Source organism: Dipodomys ordii, unplaced genomic scaffold (assembly GCF_000151885.1).
Source record: "Dipodomys ordii isolate 6190 unplaced genomic scaffold, Dord_2.0 Scaffold127, whole genome shotgun sequence".
Taxonomy (NCBI): domain Eukaryota; kingdom Metazoa; phylum Chordata; class Mammalia; order Rodentia; family Heteromyidae; genus Dipodomys; species Dipodomys ordii.
The window spans coordinates 5,835,965-5,861,165 of record NW_012267343.1 but is presented as its reverse complement, the minus strand read 5'-3'; the positions used below and the strand labels follow the sequence as shown (position 1 = coordinate 5,861,165).

Below are 25,201 nucleotides of genomic sequence, written 5' to 3'. Positions count from 1 at the left end.
TTTATAGGGCATCAGATATGGAGAAAAGGTAATGAACTTGGGCCATTCACAGTTAGTGAAAGTGGAAATGTGAACTGGAGAAAGGCGTCTGAGCCTGTATGAGGGTTTCATTGAGGTGAGAGCTTGTCGAGGATGTGTAAACCAGGTCTTTCTTACTGTCTGCGGAATAGACACCAGCAGAAAGTCTTCAGAGCCCAGAAACCATAACTTCTACCTGTTCCTTTCTATCTACATTGTTTGAAGCCTGAAGAGTGCTTCACCTCCTCAGGCACAGGTGTCTGCATTCCTAAGGATGGTACACAAAATGCCTGTTGAGAGAGTCCTATCTGCTCAGGTGCAGCGTGATTCATGTCACAGGTTGTAACAGAGCTCAGGATAATGAAGTCATTGGGTGGAGAGGCCTGTTGTTATATGGAGCAGCACCCCTTTGCCCTTCCGTGACTCGGGCAATCTTGCATCAAGAAGCATACACTTGCCTAATACTTTGGTTTCCCCACTGCAGGTGGCATTGTCTTGAACCCATCTTTCTATGGCACTCCCGGGCACACCCATACCATGATCCACGAGATTGGGCACAGCCTGGGCCTCTATCACATCTTCCGTGGCATCTCAGAAATCCAGTCCTGCAGTGACCCCTGCATGGAAACGGAGCCCTCTTTCGAGACGGGAGACCTCTGCAATGACACCAACCCAGCCCCGAAACACAAGTTGTGTGGTGACCCAGGACCAGAGAATGACACGTGTGGTTTTCATAGCTTCGTGAACACTCCTTACAACAACTTCATGAGCTATGCAGGTAGGCCTCTACCTTCTACTGTGTGTTGACAGTCGAGGCCTGGGGTCTAGTTCTCTCTCAGGTTAATCTTCAATGAGATGCTTGTTTTTTTTCTAAAAAGACCAGAAAATTTTCATCTCAACCAATCAGTATAACATGCCTTCCATTAGCATCTCAGGGACCCGAGGAAGATGATGCATGTCACAGTTTCTCAAAGACAATGTCGGGGGTTGACTCCACTAAAAGCCAGGGAAGCCATGTGCAAGGCCTAGCAAGTTTAGATCATCCACCCTCCAGGCCTCACTTCTCTCAAGCAAGTGAAATTCGTGAGCCAGATCTTATAGTTTTGCAGTTGCATTTTTTTTCTAAGCTGGGTGGTAGTTGAACCTTGTTTTTCCTTATTCCAGGTTTCCCTTAGATCAGTGTAACTTTCATATTTCCTTTAATGTTCCTAGCACAAACTTTTTTTTTGTTCACAAACTTTACATGAGATTGGGTATGACTTTTTCCTTAACTACTTGTACTGTATTATAACCCTTTATAAATCCTCAATGACTGCATTAATGACTCATGCTGTTGGTTCTAGGATGTCCTATGCTTGCCCTTAGCAAGTGATACATCAAGATAATCTTGAGCTCCTTGAGCATGGTAAATTAGAACAAGGTACCTCCTTCTCTAGGCAGCCATAGCCCTTACCTTTCAATCAAAATTCAACTTGTGCACACACTTGTATCACCTCTGATTCTAATGGTAATAGTTAATTTTGGTATTTTATTCTTTATAAGAACAAGAAAATTCTATGAAAGGAAAGGTTATCCTTAGTATATCAGTATATTCCTGGGTCTAGGAACAGAACCTGGTCCTTATTAAATGTTAAAAATTGAAGAATGGAGAGGAAGGGAAGAGAAAGACTCCAAAGGAGGGAGGAAAACAATGAAATTCTCATATCAGGCATACAACCTTATATCAGGTATGTAAGCTTGAACTTGGGGCCTGCACATTGTCTCTGAGCCATTTATGTTCAAGGCTAGCTACCACCTGAGCCACAGTGCCACATCCAGTGTTTTCTGAGTAATTTATTGGAAGTAAGAGTTTCACAAACTTTCTTGCCCAGGCAGCTACACACCACTATCCTCAGATCTCAGCCTCCTGGGTACCTAGGATTACAGGCATGAGCCATGGCACCTGGAATCAAATTGATGCTTATTACTAACAATATATCTACCTATCATACCCATTTATTAACTGTAAAGGATTTAGTTTTTCTACTAAGTAGTGGGACTTGGCCTCAAGGTCAGAGACCTGTCTCTTAGCTTTGTTTCTAAAGACTGGAACTCTACCACTCGAGCCACAGTTCAACTTCTGGCTTTTTTGCTAGTTAGTTGGAGATAAGAATTGCAAGCACTTTTCTACTTGAGCTGGCTTTGAGCCACGATTCTCAGATATCAGTCTCCTGAGTAGTTGGGATTACATATGTTCCATCTCATTTAATTCTCCCAACAAAACTGTTGGAGTAGGAGCTGCCTCTGTTTTACGTATGACAATAGAAAAGCTTATTGCAGTCATTTACCCTCGGTCACATGTCTGGCATCAAGTACCTTTTCTCTTCTACTTTCATGCTACTCTCCCAGAATGACCGAACTGATAGTTGGATGGAGAACTTTCCCTCTATTCCCCAGAGAAACTTGAGGGGGGCAGGGGGAAGGGATGCTCTGGGAGCATTTCCAATATAAGATTTCCTATAGCTGATTGCTGACATCTCTTGAAAAATCTGGTGTTGTAAAGTGTTCTTAGTTTTTGAGTCTAAATTTTTGTTTTACAAAGCATAAGACCAGACCAGGATGCTGGGTATTTCCTCAAAAGCAGATTCCCACTGAGCTCCCATTCCCGTCCTCGCTGACCCTCCACATCTGGTGCCCCATCCTCTCATACAACCCTGCTTACGTTCCATTTCTGTAGCACCATTCCTTGATGCACTCACCACACATGCAAATAAACTAACATGCATTTGGAAGTGTGCCTAGCTCTTAGGGGCTAAGAATTGCCACCAGTCAGTAGCCACCAACTATCAAGCCTCTGTAAACTAAATCCTCTCATCCTTTCCCCTCTCTTCCCATCCTCTCCTCTCTCTTCTCCTCTCCCCCATTTCCCTCATTTTCCTTTGTTTAAATCTAAAGGGTGATTGATTTACTGTTGGTTTTTTTTAAGGAACCCCTCAGTTCAGTGACCCATTAATAGCAGAACTAATTCACTAAGCTACGCCAACAAACTGACACCCATAAAAGCATATTCAAGGCAACCACGAGCTTTGAAATGTTTGTTTTCATTAGGCTCTCTGATAGATGAGGTGACAACAGCAGCTGGACAAAATTCAAAATGCAGGAAATGATTGGGTTCTCAGGACTGGAGAAAGGGATGCAGAAGATCCCTTCTTCCGTAAGACAGGATAGAATCATTGCTGAGTCAGCTTCTTCTTTGCTTTTTCTTTCTGGGGGCTTCATCTTTGAGCCCAGACACAGAGCATTCTGCAAAGACAATCACAGTTTGGGTTTGTGCTTTACAAAATGGTATCCATTAGCCATTTATGGCTACTGAGCACTTGGAATAACAGCCAGGGAAACCAAGGACCTAAATTATTGTGAGTCTTAAGTCATTTTAACTCCTTTAAATTAGAAAAGCCACGTGTGTTGGTGGCTATCATTTTGGCATTCACAGGCCAATGATCACATAGTGGTTCCCTATAACATAGTGGTCCAGGGCATAAAGTCAAAGTGAAGAGACTGAACTTGGATTTTCTGTGTCTGAGACTTTGGTCCTAGGCAAGTTACTTATTTAAAAAAATTATTTTGCTGACCCTCAGTGACATCATCAGCATCATGGAGAATAATCACACTTACCTTGAATAAGTGCATGGGCGTAATTGTACAAATAAGGAACTTAGAATTGTCCTTGGCATTCTAACTAGTGTTTAATAAATGACTATTTGTATGATTATTTGTTAACTATTTGATGCGAGAAATTTCAGTCTGTATGACATATATATGGGAGTATGTATATCTTTATACATATGATGAGAACTGTAGAAAATCACTGTACATAGCTGTACATATACATATATTGCTCTATTAGACATAAGTTGTATCATTTTTCAGGGCCTAAAGTAATGGTTTATATTTGTATATTCAGATGTAATATAACGAATATCTATACATTTCATAATCATTACCATGATTAAAGGATTAAAAAAAACAAAAGAAATAGGCTTTCACACAAAGTGACCCTGATTTCCATGCACTAGATATGGCTGAGCATGTCCAATAATTCATATTAGCTTTATGAGATAGTGTTGCCATTATTCCTCATTTTATAGTTGGTAGAAATGAGATTGTCAAGGTCAACATTTTTTTCCCAGGATCCTATGGAGGTGGAGGCAACAAGTCCCTGTCCTGAACATCTGTGCATTAGCCTTCTAGCTGCAGATAGAAATTTGGTCTTGAGGGCTAGGCTCTGTGGGCAAACCTAGAGTACAGTTCCAAGAGCATAGGGCACTGGGCAGCCACGCCTCCCTGCCTCCCCTACACTCTTAGAAGATGAAATCCCAGAGTCCTTTTGCTTATGAGCAAGAAACTGGGATAGAGGAACAAGATGAGTTAGCTGATCCTGGAGGCAGAGATGAAGTGACCACTGATAGGGGGAGGAGAGGACTGGAGGGCAGGAAGCCAAGTGGAGCTGGCTGTAGATATTAGCTAATTGAGGCACAGCGTTTGTGATAGATAAATGGAAACCTTTTGGGACCTCACCCAAGATTCTGATATCAGCTAAGTCTCCAGGAGATGTGGCCTGAGGCAGACAGTTTGTAACTTCAGCTTCCTCTGCTGTTTTCTCATCTACCCATTTCAACCACCCCTCTCCTTTTTTTTAAATGGCAGACGTGGAAATGGTTAATTTTTAAGTTGTATAAGATTCTTTGTGGGCAGAAGTATTAGTATAGTGAGGCTTAAACTCAAGGCCTGGACACTGTCCCTTAGCTTTTACTCTCAAAGCTGGTACTCTACCACTTAAACCACAGCTCCACTTATGGCTTTTGCCTTGTTAATTGATGATGAGTCCCACAGACTTTCCTTCCCTGGTTGGTTTCAAATGGGATCCTCAGATCTCAGCCTCCTGAGTTGCTAAGATTATAGGCCTGAGCTACTGGCACTTGGCTGAAAAAGATATTTATTTCGGGGGGGGCGGGATGGGAGAATCGAATAAATCACAAGTTTATAGAAGAAAGAAATATTTCTGTTGTTTATCTTTATTCATTCTTATACAAGTTTGATTTTCATTTTCTAGGTTAGTCTTGACTTAAATGTCCCCAGTGTCAGTAAGAAGGAAGTGGGTCTTAAAGTAACTTCATTTCTTGGTAGTGCCTGGTTAGTATTTTATTTTATACTTCACTTTATAGAACATAACCAGTCCTCCTATTAACGGGCATCTTTATTAGTTTATTTTGCTGTTCTAAGAAATGCTTCCTACCTCTGTATTTCCCCCATATTTGTTTGTGACTATCTAGCTATTGAATCCATTATGCAGTATTACCACATCAGAAAAAAAAAGAATGTATGTTGTGTCTTTTATTAATTTATTCCTTGTTAGCACGTACTGGCTTGCCAAAGGGGTATTCATTGTGATATTTTCACCCATGCATATACTATCCTCTGATCATACTTACTCCTTCCATCACTCTCCCTCCCTCTCCCCCTCCCCTTCCTTTCTCCCTTCTTAAAACAATTTCAACAGGTCCATTGTTCCATTTTCATGCAAGAATGCATGATTTACATTCTGGATGGTTGGGCTTTTTTTCTGCTTCTAGTGTTTTCTAGCGCGTGCGCGCGCGCGCGCGAACACACACACACACACACACACACACACACACACACGAGCATCTGTATACACACACATACACAGAATTCCCAAATGTGAGGCAGTGAGCATTTACTGAGCATGTGTCATGGAGCAGACATTGTTCTTGTGCTCCACCCTCCTTCTCCTCTACTGATCCCAACACCATCTCCATTTCATGGGCGGGTAAACTGAGGGACCTCAGTCATAAAATCCCTTGCTCATTTGGCTCCAAATCTCATGCAGGAATCTGACATTATTGGTTTTTTTTTCTTCTCCATAATCACCATGCCTTGCTCCTGGATCTCACCTATCGGTAGCTTTTCCATTATGAAATTTTAGGATGGTGTGCAGGGTTCATAGCAATTAAGAAAAACTTTCCCATGGTACAGTCATCCTCTCAGATTGAGGGGTTTGAACTCCGGCAATGGGAGTCATAGAATGCCTGGCATTTAAAGAGTTACATGATGAATCTGGGCTGGAGATAATTTACTCAGTCACTCTTAGACTCTTAAAGCCTTCCCCATGGTCCTCGAAAGTAGACTATCAAAAATCACTAAGGAAATCTGAGACAGCTTCTGTATATAAACTTTCTAACACCCCTGTCCCTTCCTTCAAGTGAGGGACTTCAAGGTCACGTCCAACTGCCCAGCACCTGCCCAAACTTATTTTCTGTTTGTTTGATAGGGAGAAGTGAGTTTATGCTTCAGGATTCTCAGTAGCGGGTTTATTTTAAGATCTGGCAAACTCTTTGTTCCTCCGTCTGGGGCCCAGCTGTGGAAACCCTGACCAAGCAGATACCTCTGAGAAGTGGTACTTGGGGAAACCAAGCCAAAGCAGTGCCTTTCTCTTATTCCATTGAATAAAACTTGGAGAGAGAAAAGAGAAGTGAGTATCTTCCCTGGGGGATAGGTTTTGGATCACCCTCTTCAGTCTACATTGGGAAGAGAAAGTAGGGCAGAAGGCTGTTGGGTTTAAAGTCACCTGACAGATTGCATTCTAATCCCCCTTCAGCTCAGACTTGGGTTCGACTTTGATTCCTTAGCCACCTGCAGAAGACTTTATCTGTGCAAGGTCTCATTTACATTCAGACAGAGTAGTTTTGCTCTTGATGAAAAGCACAGCCTTGTGCTTTTCTACTTTTCTACTTGGGTTCAAGTCCCAGGTCTGTGCTGAGCTTTGTGATCTTGAAAAGGCTACTTTCCTCTTTCTCATCCTCAGTTTCCAACTCTGCGCAATAGAGGGAATAACAGTACACACTCCAACAATAGTTTCTGTTGGGAGAGAGAGGGAGGGGATTAAATGTGTTCAAAGCCATGCCTAGTTCACACTTAACACATACTAAGTACACTACTACAGTGACACTACTGTGAGGGAAAAGAAATTGCTCATTTCTCACCCAACACACCAAGCCTGGGTTGTTTCTGGACTGCTGATCTTCAGCTATCCTGTGCTCTTGCATGGACAACATGGCTGTAATTACATGCTTCCTCTCCTTGAGCTAGTACCTTCCATTCCCAATTTCAGCCACATCATCAGATTGATCTCTTTCTTCAGGGTCTGTCTGATTCACTCTCTCCTTCATAGACTGTCTCCCTCTGTTCAATGGCAGTTGACACCACAAAATTCTTCACACAGCTTTAGAACAACCTTGACTTACAACGAAGAGTTTTGATGTCATATGTAGACCAGTAGTTTCTTCAAGGGTAAAATCTCTGCAGATAGCAGAGAAGAATGTATTGGACGCTCCATAGATTTGTTGAATGACATTGCATCATTGCATCAGTGAAAAGTAGAATGAGTTAATGTGTAGATGAATAAATGTGAAAGAGTAAGTCGGGGAATGAGTGAACCCATACTTGAGTAGATGAATGAATGACTGCATCAGGAGGGAGGGGATGATTGGATTTAGAGACAGTGGGTTTAGAGTCCCTAGCAAGCAATTTGCCTTGCCTTTCTCCTTAGCCATGACTTCGTGGCTGCTCTCTCCCATCTCAGGCTTACTTTTCCAGTTCCACCCCACCCTCCCCTTCCTCCAGTTTCCTCTCACCTGTCTCCAGGAGTGATGACTGTACTAATTTGTTCACAGACCATTAACTCCTGAGCACTGGAAGAGGCCACCCTGAGTTGGCAAGAAAGACTGGGGTGCTGACTCTGGCTGCTGGGAGACGTCATTCCTCTCGTGCATGCCTGCCCATGCTGCTTGGTGCTTATCTCTCTCCCTTCTGCCTGCTTGCAGATGACGACTGTACAGACTCCTTCACGCCCAATCAAGTCGCCAGAATGCACTGTTACCTAGATCTGGTGTACCAGGGTTGGCAGCCCTCCAGGAAGCCGGCGCCTGTTGCTCTCGCCCCCCAGGTTGTGGGCCACACTGCAGACTCGGTGATGCTGGAGTGGTTCCCACCCATCGACGGCCACTTTTTTCAAAGGTGAGTGTGCCCTGTGAAGTGTTGATCCCTCTCTCCCTTTCCTGCCAAGAAGAGGGAGACTTGGAAGGGAAGTGGCCTTAGAGAGGGATTTGCTGTGTTTCTTATTCTTGTTTAATGGGTATTCACCACTTAACACAGTGACTTGCATTGTAGGCCTGTTGTAAACTCTGGAATTAAGGAATAAAGAAGGATTACTAATAGAAACGAATAGGTAGGGATATATATTAGCTGAATGGATGTTAATATTTAATTTGTTATTAGAAACATGGAACTGTCTATTGCTAAATATTCTTTGGAGATGAAATCATGTCAACTAGATCAGGAATCTAAATTGCCTCAAGTTAATGAGCAAAACTTTCACATTGTCATATGTGTGTGTTCATATATAGTGTATACATATATATAGTATGTGTATATATGTATCAGCATTCACATATATGAACATATATGTACGTATAAGGATAATATGTAATATGCCAGGTGCCGGTGGCTGACCCCTGTAATCCTAGCTACTCAGGAGCCTGAGATCTGAGGATTATAGTTCAAAGCCAGCCCAGGCTAGAAAAATCTGTGAGACACTTATCTCCAAATAGTTACCAAAAAAAAGCTGAAAGTGGAGCTGTGACTCAAGTATACTCAAGGATACTAGCCTTGAGCAAAAAAGTTCAGGGACAATGCTCAGGCCCTGAGTTCAAGGAATATATACCTATATGGGCATATATACCTATATATGGATATATATAGATATATGTATATCTATATCTAGATATAAATATAGATAAAAAGTATGTATATCTACATACTTTTGTTGAACTGAGGGTAGAATTTGGGGACCAGAAAGAAACGAGATAGGAAAGAAACTTCAAATATAAAACAATTCAATTCTGTTTCTTTGCTACTAATTTAGCTACATGGCTTGGGACATGGTATTTTTTTTTCTATGAAGTTTACTCACCTCCCTTGGAAAATGGTCTGGTAGCTCCAGTGAAGACAGAAAGGTGGAGAAATGAAATTTCCTCCTGTAGTTCCTTTCACCACAGAGACTCTTGAAATACTCAAGTGTTGAGGGAGCCAGATTTTACAGATTCATGGGCTGGGCTGTAGCTAAGTAGTAGAGCGTTTGTCTGAACTGAACATGGTCCTAGGTTCTACTCCCAGCAATGCAAAACCATCAACATTTTTAAAAATAAAATAAAATGTTGATGAAAACAGGACCACGATTTTTACATTACTTGTGAAACTTCTTTGCCATTGTGTAACCCCTCAGCTCTTAAAAGGCTACTTCCCCTGCCGGTTATGTATTCTTGGGCCATTTCACCTGGCACCCATAGATCTTGTTAGTTTGTTTTTGTTTTGTCAGTCATAGGATGAAGTCAGGGCCAAGGAGCCATCCCTGAGCTTTTTCACTCAAGGCTAGCATTCCATCACTTTGAGTCACAGCACCACTTCCAAGTTTTTGGTGGTTAACTGGAGATAAGAGTCTCATGGACTTTTCTACCTGGGCTGTCATCAAACCTCTGTCTTCACGTCTCAGCCTACTGAGTAGCTATAATTACAGGTGTGAGTCACCAGTGCCTATTTTTGATGGTGGTGAAAATAAAAACCACACCAATACTTAGCATTTCTCTATTGAGATTGCTGTTGTTTATCAAGTGCTAATTATGAGAACTATTCTCTATTGAATGCTTAACACACAGAGTTTCACTGAATACTTCCAGTAGCCCAGTGAAAGATGGATCTTTTCCTCATGTACCAGAATAGGGGAGAACTAGAGCTGAAAGAAGCTCAGCGATTTGATCTAGAGCCCATAGAAAATGAGGGCTGTGTTTCAACTCATATTTTGCAATGTCTTGTCTAGGGCTCCCATGACATTTCATTACATTGTTCCAAAAGTAGAGTTATGGAAATGTTATACTTCTTCCCAAAAGACCACAAAAATAAAGTGGCAGAAAGCCCTTATTTACATGTGTGTGTGTGTGTGTGTGTGTGTGTGTGTGTGTGTGTGTATTTATGTGAGTGTCCTAAGCAAGGGATCTCAGTAGACATTTCTCAAAAGAAGACCTACAAGTCTCCATCAGACATATTTTGAAATGCTCAACATCACAAATTATTGGGAAAGTGCAAATTAAAACTACAATGGGATATCATCTCCTTCTGGTAGGATGGCAAAGATCTATAAGAAAAAGATTAGTGTAGGTGAGTAGATAGGAACAAAGGGAAACTTATACAACATTGGTGAGAATATAGAAAACAATACAGCCATTGTAAAAAATAGTATTGAGGTTCCTCAAAAAAAATAGAACTGTTGTATGATCCAACAATCCCATTACTGATACATATCCGAAGTAATTGAAATTAGTTTGTAGAAAACCTACCATGTGCTCCATCTCCATGGTAGCATTACTTGCAATAGTTAATTTATAGAAACAATCTAAATGTCTTCCTCAGATGAATGGATTAAAAATGTGTTTTATATACATATGTGTGTGTGTGTGTGTGTGTGTGTGTGTGTATGTGTGTGAGAGATAATAGATTATTCAGCCTTTATAAAGTAGGCAATTCTGTCATGTATAACAGTATGGATAAATCTAGAAGACTCTAAACTAATTGAAAAGGTTTATGCCTAGCTAGGCATAGAAAAGACACATACTATCTGGTCTTACATATAGAATTAGAAGAAGTTGAAATCTTAGACTTAGAAGAGGTGTAGAATGATAGATAGTAGAAGCCAAGGGAGGAGAATGGATAAGCTGAGGCCGAAAAGGGAAGATGCTAATTGAAAGATACAAAGTCTCACTTGTGTGAAATAAGCTGTATTGATCTGTTGCTCAGAAATGGTAACTACAATAAATAATAATCTAGTGCGTATTTCAAAATTTGCCAAAATACAGATTGTGCCACAAGAAATGTAAGCATGGGAGATGATGGATTTGTTAACCATTCCACGTTGTAAACATAAATCAAAACAGTATGTTGTACCTCATAAATATATATAATTATTGTCAGTTTAAAGCACTGTTTTAATTAAAATCTATTAAATCACAATACCATATAACGTTTGGACTGTAATATTATAGATCACTAACAATCCCTGAGGCTAGAACCTTCCTTTGGCAGCTGGGCAAGTAGGACCAATGTAGAAGGAAATGTCCTCATCCCCCTCCTTCTGCCAGGCTTTCTGTGGACACTCCCAGTGTCCTGGCCAGATGCCTTCCCTAGGAGATCGGAGCTGGGTTTGCGAAACCTTTACAGGCTTTCCAGCAGCTTGTAGATTTATTTTTTCTGTGGTGATGAGAAATATCAAACTTTTTGGTCAAGCTTTGGCCTCAATTCGATTTAAAAATGGAAGTTTGGTAAGTGAAGCTTCCTGTGTATGTATTCAATTTGTATTTCATAAAGCAGTTATTGTCCATTAAATAAATACCATCTGATGGTTGGACACCCATTGGAGGGTTAATTGTTGTGTAACGAGATATGTCTTTATTACATAGTACCCTCAGCTTCAATCAGTATGTTTTCAATAACCTATAGTCAGTTGGTACTTGCGGTTCATACAATGGCTATTGTGTTCAGTCTAAGATTTAATAAAGTAGTTATCAGATGTTAAATTAAAACCGACATTTTTTTGAAATATTAAGGTTAAACAGCTACCTAGACCATGGTCTGTAGCCATAGACTATAATTTATAGCTCAAGGAAGTTGGTCCACATGTATCAATATGTTGTCGTAAAGAAATGGAACTATTTTATGCCTCTCACTGTGGCTTTGATGTCAGGTCATCTGTTTTCCCTTCTTAGCTTCACTACACCCAGTGTATGAAACATTGAGCAAGCTACTACCCTGCTCTGGCTCTCTGAGCCCTCTTCAATTAAAAAAAAAGTGCCTCTATTACCTAGCTTTTGTGGTGAATTTAGCAATCACATCGACTTTGCACTCAAGAAATCTTAGCTTCCATTTTGCACAACTTTTTCCAGAGCTGTTTAGCTACTTGAAAATTCCCTTCCTCTCTAAAACCTCTGGGGTTCTCCACACCATCCATCAATGCCAACGTCTCGCCCCCAGCCATGCTCAAATCCTCCTGCTGTTCTCACATCTGTAGTCTAAGAGAATACAAGGGTTTCCCTAAATAAAAAAAAAACATATTCAGATCCTCCCACAGCCTGTGTCCTCACACATGGGCAACTGAATAAATAATTCAAGGCCACCTCTGGCTTTTCTAACTCCTTCATTTTTATCTGTCTTGCAAACATGTGTTAACTGGATGGTTTTAGTTATCTGAACAATTGGCTATGGCATGCTGAAAGAGCACTGGGCTGGGAACGAAGAAGCCTGGGTCTACAAGCTTTGCAGACTTGTCCATTGCCCCTGTCTCATCAGCCTTGGTTCTCTCTTTGGAAATCCCAAACGTTCCAGCAACCCACATTTCTCTTCCTTATCTCACGGCACAGAAAGTCATTAGAGTAGCTACTTTCTTAAAGATGTTGCATAACTAGCACCATTCTAGTGATGAAGGAGAGCATGAATTCATAGTAGAAACTTCAGAGACAGTATCCAACAGGGTTTCACGAAATCGTGGAAATGTTCTGTGTCATCCCTGATGAGGAGCTACTGTCTAGAGGTACCTATGGACCACTGGAAAGAAGACCAGTAAGACTGTGGAACAGAATTTTTACATTTATTTTAAATTAGTTTAAATTTAAATTGCCACAGGTCATGGTAACTCCCACATTTGAACAGCACAGATTCAGAGCTTGGAGCTTTGACTCTCAAATAACCAGGGTTTGAAAGACAATGTCTCCTAGCATTCACATCCTACAGGTGTATTATTTCGTGTGTGTGTGTGTGTGTGTGTGTGTGTGTGGTGTGTAAGGTTCCCATTAAAATCAAACAGCTAGGAACCATCTGAGAGTCGCATGGTGATTTGTTTATCCATTATTGTTTTTCTTGAGAATCTGGAGTGTGTTGGAACTCAATGAAGTTGAAATAACTTTGTTGGTATCATTCAAAACACTTAAAGAAAATAGACTTACTGGCGATCAAGATCAGCATGGTTCCAGAAACTATCTCAGGGCATTTGGTAACCTCACTGTCCTCATAAAGCCAGTTATATGGCTCAGAGTTGTGAAGTATCCTGTGGTCATTGTAAGGGAACTCTTCTCTTCAGCAGCAGTACTGAGGAGTACTATTCCTCCCATCTTTTCTTCCTCTGCTCCTATTTCCCTGACTATGGCATAGTTGTATAAATATTGTCATTGCTCACCCAAGAGTAACTCCTGTGTATTTAAAACATGAACAAAATTCAGAAAGCCAAGAAGTGTAAAATTGGGGAGTAAAATCAACCAGCCTATGTTCTACTACTCAGAAATTGCTGTCAATAATACTTTATTACATAAGGTTATTTGAATGGCATGGAAATATTTTGATGAATTCAGCTCTTAGTAGGAATTTTCCACTTAATATTATGGCTTACACATTTTATTTTAAATTGCATAAATTCTGTAAATACTTTATATCTGACCATTCAATTGAACAAGCTAGCCATGGACATTTTTATTCATTCTTCCGGCACTGAATATTAGTGTGCTTGCAAAATTTTCTACTTATGTAAGATTTCACATTTAATGACAACACTGAGAATGTAAACTATGCAATTAGAGATCTAGACTACGTCATCCAGGAGTATTAGTAATCTGAGTGACTGATACTTATCTATCCAGGCATGTATCCATTCATCCATCCATTCATCTATCCACTGATCTAACTACCCATCCATCCACTCATCTTTCCACTGATCTAACTAGTCATTCATCCATACATCTATCCACTGATCTATCTATTCACCCATCTACTCATCATCCACTCTCCTATATATTCATCTCTCTACTCATCCACTCACTCATTCATCCACTCATCCATTCACTCATCCATTTATCCACTCATTAATTCATCCATCCATCCATCCATTTATCCATCTGACTATTTATTCTGATGAACACTAAGAAATAATATTTATATTAGACCATGAAAGAAAAAAGAGAGTCATAACTTATAGACCTTTATTTCACAAAGAATTCATAATCTATTGAAGGAAAGACCTTTGCTTATAAAAAAATGTCTTTACAGAGGAAATAAAGATAAGAAACGTCAGCCAGTGAATAAAAAGGATAGGATAATACAACACAATATGGTAGTTTCAGAGCTTATTCAGGGAGAGAAATAAGTCGAGAAGATGAAGAGGATAGTTTGCCAGGGCATTATATTTTGTGGAACATCACATTCAGGGCTGTAGTTAAGAAGATGAGCAGGGAAATGACCTGTGCAACTCAGAGTTTGAGGGTGGTCTCTAGTACTATCGAGGAAGCACCAACAGACTGTGGTGCTGAGAAATTCATTCATTTTTTAAACATGTGAGACAAGAAGTGTAGATCTTTTCCTATGAGGAGAGAGCCTTCAAATTTGAGAGCTGTCTTTTTCTTATATCCTTAGAAGTAGCCAAATCACAGCCATTCTTTGAGGAATGTTGAAAGAAGAATCAGCAGGGCCCCTAGATTTTAGGAAATGATGAGTTGGGGCTGGGACGTTTCTTGACATCATCCTGGATTCAGTTTCCAGTTCTTCCGCAGAGTTCGCTCAGATTTACAGATATTTGGGTCCACAGGAATACAAGAGAAGAACATGGCTCTTCTTTCTCCACATCTAAACAGATGCCAAACTTAGAAAACAAGTAGGAACCCAGAAGCTGTTATGGCCAAAAGGAGATTGAATCCAGATACCCCAGACAGTAGGGGAAGCCACCGTGATATTCCAGCTCTGGGGCTAGTCCTATTAAGGGATTGGCTCACCCCTTGGAAATCTGCTAAAATGAGTTAGATGGCATAATAAAGAAACTGCCTTTGACTGTTAAATGGAGGAATGATTCATCTATCCCCAGGATGTCAGGGCTGGGAGGTTCCTCGGGCATCATTATTCAGCACACTCAATTTTTACAAACGAGCCTTTCCTTCTTCATATTTCATGCCTGGGACACAGAATGGCACCTGGTATAGTCAGTACCCAAGAATCCCTGTTAGAGGAGCCCCTCTGAGGGCAAAATGAGGCAAAGGAGTGCTTCACATGCGTAGTAAATTCCATGTGAGAGGAAATTAAAAAGAGTGCAGGTGGTGGGCCTCTGGCCCATTGATTCTGGGCTGCTTGAAATCAGAAAAGAATGTACACCACCTGAAAAAGAAGACACCTAGGCCCACATAAGGTCCTGGGAAAGGGGAGGATGTTGTCTCTTTCCTGAAACTTTGGGGTGTGTAGTAGGGAAAAGGGACTAACGTAGATCCTGTGTCTTCCGCCCTTCGGCCTTTAGCCCAGTCCTCCCAGTTGCTCATTCGACTGTTCCTAAGTCGGTGCATTGTCCCTCTTTCCTTGGCCTAGAGAATTGGGATCAGCATGCGACCTTTGCCTGGAGGGGAGAATCCTGGTGCAGTATGCTCTCAAAGCCTCGTCCCCAATGCCCTGTGGCCCATCAGGACACTGGAGCCCTCGGGAAGCAGAAGGTAAGTCTGGCTTTGCAGTACTTATTGACAGGTGGGGGTAGAGTGCAGAGAACAACCCTTTCAAAGAACATGGGATTTTATGATTTGGAATATCCCCATGCCATCTCATGTGGTCTAAAGATTTTTTCCTGCAAGACTAGAAATCATGCATTTAACACATGCTTCAGCACTTGTACCCTTGAATGAATGTCGTACATATGTTAGACAGGAGGAAATGCAGACAGACACCAAGGCCATCTTTCTGATGAAGAGACTGTGCATTGTGTTTAGATAGCTTCTAAACTCTGACCCCTGTGAGTATACACAAGGTCACATGAGAGTCAATACACTTAAGGCTCAATGAATGCATGTATGTATATGTGTATGTGTCTGCATGTGTACATGTATATATATTTATATGTGTGTATGTATATATGTATGTCTTATGTATGTATGCCTGTGTATGCATGTATAAGCTTGAAACATCAGTCATCACTGATTCTTCTCCAGTTATGTTTAAGACTACCCAGGATATTCTCACATATGTCACAACGGTTCTTTTAAACTTCTCCTATCTGCCCTCGCATGGGGAATCTCTTTAACTTCCAAGACACTTGAGAGAAGTATCTACCATTTGCCACTGCTCTGGGCTCCACCCATACTCAGACCTCTGTCTGCTCAGGAAGCATCTCTCGTTTCTCCCAAGGATGAAATACTGGCTGTGCTTCTTCATGGCGTGACTGTTTGAGAAAGAAAACAGCTGTCATATTTTCCTCAGAAATGCAGAGAACACCTTTGGGCCAGATGTAGGTGGTGATACTCTGTCACCTGACCCAGAAGCCAGGCTGGCAAAGAACTCATGCCTTCCTCTGCAAGTTCCATTCCCCCCCCCATCTCAGGCCCTCACAGACTTAGGCTTAGGGGCCCTGGCTTCACCTGAGCCCCTCTCAGGAAGAGGGCTAGAGTGGCACAGCTCATGCGTACAGTCACCATAATAGTAGACACTATCAGCCCAGTTCACTAGAGGAAATGGGATCTAGCTCCTTATAGAACATCAGTGAGAACGCTTCTTCTGTCCTCTATATTTTTAGAAATAGAGTTGAAAAGAAAAAGGCAGAGACAGAGCAAGAGAGAAGGATCAGAGAAGAAAGCGAAGTCGCAAAATGATGGCACCATACTTTATTTTCTCAAGTAGCTTAAAATAAAAATGAGAGCCAAACTCGGAAACTCTAAACAAATCCATCTGGAATGTAAAGCAACAGGGATATCTGGGAAAAACCCTCCTCTGAGCCTCAAAGAATCACAGGCTGTCAAACATGGAAGGGACGTCTGGGGTCATCCAGTTCTACTCTCCCACCCCATGAAGGAATCCCCTCTCTGTGACTCCCTCTGACTTCCTGTCCTGGCTCCACCTTCCTGAAATCTGTCCTTGAATGTCTCCCTCCAAATGGAACCCATTCTGGGTTCCTGTGGAAGAAGCTGAGTCTCTGACCTCTCCAAATACTTTGCATGTTGAACAGACTGAGCCTGGTCTCACCTGTGATGGCCACAGGCACTTTTACTGGGCACTGTCCTGGGTACAGGGACCGTGCTATGCTGACCACTTGTTGGGGATTTAGATAGGTAAATGAGTAATTACCATTCAGTGTGAAGGGGCCTCAGCAATAGAATGCTGACAACCAGCAGCAAGCCTGTCTACCCCAGCATCGGAGACTGGATTTGTTACAAAAGACCATAGTCTGAGTGCTATTTTCCTAAGACTAATCCTGAGGCTTATAGAGTACTAGAAAATTTAGAAGGGTGTTCTCAAAGTCAAGGGTTTTGTTTTGTTTTGTTTTGTCAGCCATGGGGTTTGAACTCGGGGCCTGGGCACTGTCCCTGAGCTCTTTTCGCTCAAGGCTAGTGCTCTATCACTTGGAACCACAGCTCTACTTCCAGTTTTCTGGTGGTTAATTGAAGAGAAGAGTCTCACAGACTTTCCTGCCCAGGCTAGCTTTGAACCACGATCCTCAATCTCAACCCCCTGAATAGCTAGGACGACAGGCGTGAGACACCTGTGCCTCAAAATTGTTTTTTGGCAGCACTGTGACAACATGTTCCCTTCTTGCTTTTATTCTCTTCTGAGGGGACAGTGGAGTTTTCTCCAGGATATACCAGTGTTGGAGAGCCTGTGGGATATACACTACATGTTTTTGAGTTTTAAAATGCATTATTTTTTTTTACTTACAACGTGATAGCTATGAACAGATATAAACTACACAAGCCAAAAGCTCTTCCAAGCCGGGCGCCGGTGGCTCACACCTATAGTCCTAGCTACTCAGGAGGCTGAGATCTGAGGATCGTGGTTCAAAGCCAGCCCGGGCAGGAAAGACTGTGAGACTCCTATCTCCAACAAACCACCAGAAAACCGGAAGTGGCTCTGTAGCTCAAGTGGTAGAGCGCTGAAGAGCTGAGGGACAGCGCCCAGGCCCAGAGTTCAAGCCCCACGACCAACCAAAAAAAAAGAAAAAGCTCTTCCATAATCCTATATGTGCTTCTCTGGAATTACAGCAAGCCCAGTTTGGTGTGGCAGGAAGGGAGGTGGATAAAGATCAAGTGAGTGCAGGCTTGGATTTACACCATCAACAAAGACAAGTCACTTTGTCCTGTGCTTTGATTTGGTCTGGGTAACACGGTAAGAGTGCAGGTTATAAAGACACTTGAGCTTTACTGTAGAAAAGAGATTAGGAGAAAAAGGTCCGAGAAGAAAAGGAGCAACTAGCAATCACTGCGTGAATCTGAATCAATACACTGAGAGTAGAGAAAAGTAGATGGAGTTGAGTGGGATTTGGAAAGTAGAATCAGCAAGAATCTCCCTGGAGACTTGTCTGGATAAAATCATCGTGGTTTATTCTACCAACTATTTGAGTGACATAATTTCCAGACACCTCCCCACACCTTCATCCAAACCAAATGTCAGTCAGTGAAATCTGTTCCTAGTTTGTCCCTGACTCTTAAAGTGTGGCATGCAAGACAGAGTTCAAGTGTAAACACTGAGCCCCCTCAGTTCCCTGAGCTCACACAGGCTTCTGAGGAAATCCGACTGCCCTGGGTTTCCCTCCTATGTAAATTTAGTACATGGAAGCCAGGAAAAAAAAACACACTTTTTTTTTAAAAGCATCCTATTACAGGCTCTGTGATCCCTTTGGCTCAGACCCTTTTAATATCCTCGAAGAGATAAACTTTTCCATGAGCCAAACTCTGCAATTTATTTCTCAACTCATTTTCATCCTATTTATCTTAGTGTGTTTAAGTTTTTGGACTTCCCAAACTTAACAGAAAACTCCCAAATTCATGAGCAATGCCAGACGTATGTGTGGGGCTGGAGAGGTTGGGGAGGAAACAAGGAGAATGGGACCTTGATTTTAGTCCTTTCATACTCTGTGCTTCTGAGTGTTTCTCTTAATTTGTCTGAATGCAGCCTCTTATCCACAGGGTGAACAAATAAACCACATGCTTTTTCTAACCCTAGTAGTCCATGGAGCTGTAATTTATTTCTTTAAGTCCATCTTACCAAGTTAGATGATTCAATATTTAACAAGTATTTATTGTCTGTCCACTACACTCCATTAACTTCATTTGAAAAAAAGTGGCAAATATGGTCTTAGTACTTCTTACCTTTGTTCATAGGAAAAGATTGCATTCTTACCTCTGGAATAAAATGCTATATTTCATAGATAAATATTTCCTGGGCTAGTCCCCATGGTATTCTTATAGTCCCCAAACTGAGATAACCGAAACTGTCTGACACAAATCCTCTTTAAGATCACTCATGAAAGCAGTTGGTTCATCCTTGAGGATTCAGTCTGTCCAGGAGAGATTAACACATGGTAACCTAACTGTTTTGATGTTTTTCTTATTTGTGTAAGGCCTTTCTTCCTTGTTCTCTCCAAAATAATTCAAGTGTGCTGAACTGTGCCTCTGGGGAAAACCTTAGCACTGAGCTTGTATTCACATTACTAGCTGCAAGGGTATATTCACATAGACCTATCATAGGTGTCTAGGTTGATCTTCATAAATGCAAATTTGGATGCATATAAGTATATGGGAATATATTTCTACATACAGCTATAGCCCTTTTTCTAGTGAACAGCTTTTCTAAACAGGGAACTTTCATTTAGTTACTATGTATATATAAATATAAAAGGAAATATAAATAATGAAGTGACAAGACCTTGTAGAAGTTTCCTCGTCCCCCTGTTCCTTTCTTCTTTTTGGGGGGTGGGGGGGTCCAGTCGTGGGGCTTGAACTCTGGGCCTGGGCACTGTCCCTCAGCTCTTCAGCTCAAGGCTAGCACTCTACCACTTGAGCCACAGCGCCACTTCCGGCTTTTTTCTTTTTGCTTATGTGGTGCTGAGGAATGGAACCTAGGGCCTCAGGCATGCAAGGCAAGCGCTCTACCGCTGAGCCACCTTCCCAACCCCCCCTCTTCTTTTCCCCCTTCTTCCTTTCCTCCTTCCTTCCTTTCACTCTTTGTTTCCTTCTCACAGTTCTTCTCCCTCTCTTATAATACACATCTACTCTCCCAGCTGTGTCCAAATTTCCTCCTTAGGAATTCTAACCCATGATCTCTTATTATCTCTTTGTTCAACACATAGGTACATAATGTCTGCCTTGGTCCGAGAGTCTCTTTACTGACCTTACTAGACAAAAAGCTCCATGAAGACAGAAAGCATATTATATGGCCATCCTTATCCCCAAGGACTAGCCTAACCCAGAACATAGGCCTGATTTTCAATAATGTTTATTTGAATACCTGGACAAGTGGGTGGATAGGTAGATAAGTAGATAGACAGACAGACAGACTGATATAAATGGATAGATGGATGGATAGATAGACAGTATATCTGTGTCTCTTCATGTTTTTTTTTTCTTAAAGAAAAATCCTCCATAAATTCTCAACTTAAAATCCCTTTTTTTGTCTTTTATGTCCATTGTAGGGCTTGAACTCAAGGTCTGAGCACTGTCCCTGAGTTTCTTTGTGCTCAAGGCTAGTGCTCTACCACTTGAGCCACAACACCACTTCCAGTGATGACTTTTCTGTCCGGGCTGTGATTCTCAGATCTCAGCCTCCTGAGTAGCCAGGATTACAGATGTAAGCCACTGGTACCCAGCTGACTTAAAATTTCTAAGAAGTTTTTCATCCATCTCCGTATAAAGTTCAGGTTCCTTAATGTGAAATACAGTGTGTATTCTATTAGTTTCCAGCCTCAGTACATGCTTGTCTCTTGTACTCAAAACTATAGTCATCTTAATTCAGATTCCTTCTATACTGTTCTCTTTGCTTGGAAGTCCTCCTCCAAACAAAATTTTCCTTATTAGTACCTTCTTCCTTTCCAGGGCAAAGCCAAACATATTTTTCAGCATCAATTAAAGAGTTCATTGATTTGCATTTTATATCTCCCCTGTGAGGTAGGTAACATTACAGTAGGTGACACAATGAGAAGCTGAATAGTTGACATTTTGACCCAACTTCCATCGCCTCAAAGTCTGGCACACTGCCTGGACCAACAATATCACATAATCTTCTACTCCCCACTAGGGAATTGCTTACCCATCTGAGGTTCAGTTTCCTCTTCAGTCAAATAAGTTTCAGAAGGCCTGCGTCACACACCCACTGCTGGCGTGAAAAGAGCCGAGACATGTAATGTGCTTGGCACAGTGCCTACACATGGACAATGGTCAGTTTTGAAACTTGGTATTATTAAAGGGATTCCTGTTTAGTGGTGGGTTGGATTTCATGGCTCTTGTGGCTCTTTCTTTTATGTCTAACAATCTTTCTCCAACGACATGGCAAGATTTGCTAAAAATTCCTGTTCCTGTTTATCTTCTTGAGCATAATGACCAGATTCACCTCCCTGTCCATTGGAAGCCATTTAGTCCCTCTGTTGATGAACAAGAAACCCAAGAGGAAGGATGAGACACATTTGTTCTCTTGGCTCTCCTGTGGCTTTCTTGCCACAGACAGTGGTTTCCTCCAAAGAAGGGAGAAAGATCACTTTATCCCTTGCCTGTTATAGTAGAAAGCCCACAGAGGGGTAGAATGTTGACCTGGCACTCAGGTGAATACTCACTTTAGGCAGTAACTCCAATACTTCATAGTGTAACTTCTCTTTTACTTGCATATTAACAAGAGAGAAGGTTCTTCATTAAACAGACGTCAATGGGACATGTGCTATATACAATCTTTCTAGACAGGGCTCTGTAATAAGCAATCTGTGTGACTTTGGGTGAAACAGACCTACAGAATACACACCCAAAATTTCAACTGCCTTACAGGACTTTGGTGACGGTCGATGAGTCAACCAATGACTGAGAATGTATTTGATATATTTTAGATTGTTTTTTTGATAGCATTTACTAAATGAATAAGTGATATATATGCCTTCACCTATGCCCTGGGATAAGTCAGCCAGAAATTCAGTTAGGAAGGGAATCCCTCCCATGCATCTCACTTAAGCTAAAGGTTGCCTCTAGATAGAAGCTTTCTGTAAAGAATGTCTGGACACCTAGGCTGATTCTACCACTATAAAATGGTGCAATACATATGGGGGTACAGATTCTTATAGTGGTAGAATTCCCCTCTTGTATATTGGCCTTTTATTCTTTATATATGTGCTTGAATGTTATAGCAGGATCCTATCCATTTCTTTTTGGTCAGAGATGCAGTACACCTAAAAGAAAATGAGCATTTTTCATTCCTCCTTTTCTTTTCTTCATCTCCAGCTTCGTGTATACTCAGTGACTTCTCTCCTCCTTTGTCTGGGTAGATATGAGAAAGTAAAGGGGTATTTACAGCTTTCCTTAGAAAAGCCTTTCTAGCCCAAATGGCTTTCTGCTATTTGTATTATGTTGATTCTTGTTACCCTGTAACATTGCTACAAAGCATGTTCAAGGAAAGATAAATTTTTGTCCCTTGTACTTCATAAATGCCCAGGATTATCACCCTCCCCAACCCACACTACCAACCACTTGATTCAAAATGAGCATGGCGAATATGATGACTTGAGATTCTCCCATGTTTTCCTCTCAGTGATCTTCACCTCTTACTTGACTCCCTTCTGCAAGTCAGAGCCAATTGCCACACGGAGTCCTGATTCTTTTTTTCAGTAACACAAGAGAGAGGCTTTCTGAAGGTCTAGATGTGACCTCATCAGAGAACAATTCAATAGTCGCTGCTGGCTAAGTAGGGATGAGGCATCCTTTCCCTAGGGAAAGAGAAGCAGAATGCCTCCTTCCTTCTCTTCTCATCCACTCTCCTTTCCTGAGTCAGACTGGACAAAACTCACTGAAGTTCAGTGGTACTGAATGAGTTCATGGAGAGAAGGGGGTGAAGAGGAAAGATATGATGTCACCAATGCTGCTTTCCAGCTCCATCATTCAAGGGCCTCCCAGACTCTCAACCCAAGAGATAGATGCTCTCATGGCTCACTGCCTCTTTGCTGATTCTGTTAGTTCAGAAAGATTGTACAGTGCCGTGTATATCACTAATTTTTTGTAGTTCATACATCTAACAGGGAAAAGAACAAAGTTTAAGGATTTCTGAAGGAGACAGAACTGGGTTCTAATGCTGACTCTTCAATGTGTATGAACTTGTTCAATTCATTCTGTAGTCCTTAACATTATTTTTTCTTCACTCCTGAAATGAGTCCTTGTAAGAACGGAACAAGTATTGAATAAGGACATGTAGCAATTGTGTGCCTATTCTATCTTTCTCTGTTAGTCAGCAAGGTATCCAAGTAGCAGATAAGGAAGGGGAGCTTGGGCACTGACTTGATAGTACGATTTGAATGTAATGTTTATCAAATGTCTGGGGACTCACCTGAAATCTTGTTTGCCGGGTTGAGAATGAGTTGGGTGCTCATAATTTTACCAAGACACTGAGAATCCCCTTTTTTATGGTCTCTATCTAAATTCTCATCAAACTAACCTTTTCAGGGGTCTGTAGGAAATGTAGAGGGCCAGAATGAAGGCCTTTCCTCAGGAACTCATTCACTCTTCTCATTTCCAAAGGTCATCCAGATGTTGAACAACCCTGTAAGTCCAGTGTCCGCACCTGGAGCCCAAATTCAGCGGTCAACCCACACACAGTCCCTCCAGCCTGCCCAGAGCCACAAGGATGCTACCTCGAGCTGGAATTCCGCTACCCCTTAGTTCCTGAGTCTCTAACCCTCTGGGTGACCTTTGTCTCCACGGACTGGGATTCCAGCGGAGCTGTTAATGACATTAAACTCTTGACTGTCAGTGGGAAGAATATCTCCTTGGGTCCACAGAACGTGTTCTGTGATATCCCACTGACCATCAGAGTCCGGGATGTGGGTGAAGAGATTCGTGGTATTCAGATCTACACGCTGGATGAACACCTGGAGATTGATGCAGCGATGCTGACTTCCACTGCAGACACCCCACTCTGCTTGGGATGTAAACCTCTGCAGTATAAGGTTGTCCGAGACCCTCCTCTCCAGGCGGAGATGGCCTCACTCCTACACCTCAACAGAAGATTCATGGACATGTAAGTACACTTGTCCACTTGAGAGTTGATTCAGTGGGTGGACTGATCAGGGATGTAAGGAAGGTCAGAAAATCCTGAGTTGGAAGGAGGAGGTTCATCATGGACAGAGTCATGTCTAGGGGACTGTATTTCAGTGTTCAGTGTAGAATCATCTTAGGTCTGAACTGTTCCGGCAGAAAGAGTTGTGAGGGAGTAACCGCCCTTTTTCAATGTGGTATGACCCCTCTGTTGTGGGATACTTTGTCTCACTCACCTCTTTGAAACAGTCTTCCCAACAATATGTGAAAGAAGTAAGAGGTGAATAGCAGTGAGAAAGTCATTGATTACGAAATGAAGCAGAAAAGGTGGAGGTTATAGGTCACGTGGTAAACCACTCGCAGAGCAAATGCGAAGACTTAAATCCAAAACTGCGGTATCACACACACACACACACACACACACACACATATACAAACAAACAAACAATTAGTAACTGAAGAGGAATAATTAAGGTTTCCCTATGATTTTTAGCAAAAAGGCTCAGAGACAGTGCCCAGGCCCTGAGTTCAAGCCTTGTGACAGATTCTCCCCCACCCCTGGCAAAAAAAAAAAAAAGAACCAATCTTCATCTGTTCATCATTTCATCTTTTCCACAGTCATACCCTGTGATCATTATCATTTTACAGAGAATAAAACTGAGCTTTAGAAATAGAAAGTCACTCTACTGAGAACACAGAGAAAAGGGTGAGATCAGTATTAGAATTCCCTTTCTCCCTCCTAACCAAGTGCACTCAACTTGTGTCCAGTCAAAGATGTAGGTCCAGTTTTTGCTTTAATTTTTAAAAATGATAGAGCTTTAGCCATATTATTTGTGTACCTAGACTCTATATAATCTATCACTAAACTTACTGAATACTTGCTATATTCAGGGGAGATTGATACAGAAACTGAGTGTTGAAAAAGAACACTAGGGGATAGGAATGCGGTTTAGTGGTAGATGCTTGCCTAGCATGCATGAAGCCCTGGGTTTGATTCCTCAGTATCACATATACAGAAA

General features: G+C 41.6%; 1 protein-coding gene across 1 annotated transcript in view; it reads left to right on the top strand.

Moving 5' to 3' along the window:
* The window catches only part of Pappa (pregnancy-associated plasma protein A, pappalysin 1), a 230,050-nt gene that overhangs the window by 56,014 nt on the left and 148,835 nt on the right, over positions 1–25,201 (top strand). The window contains exons 5-8 of the mRNA XM_013030108.1: positions 503–796; positions 7,899–8,091; positions 15,514–15,635; positions 23,667–24,165. Coding sequence (XP_012885562.1) covers positions 503–796; positions 7,899–8,091; positions 15,514–15,635; positions 23,667–24,165 — 1,108 coding nt within the window. The remainder of the gene's footprint in view (positions 1–502; positions 797–7,898; positions 8,092–15,513; positions 15,636–23,666; positions 24,166–25,201) is intronic.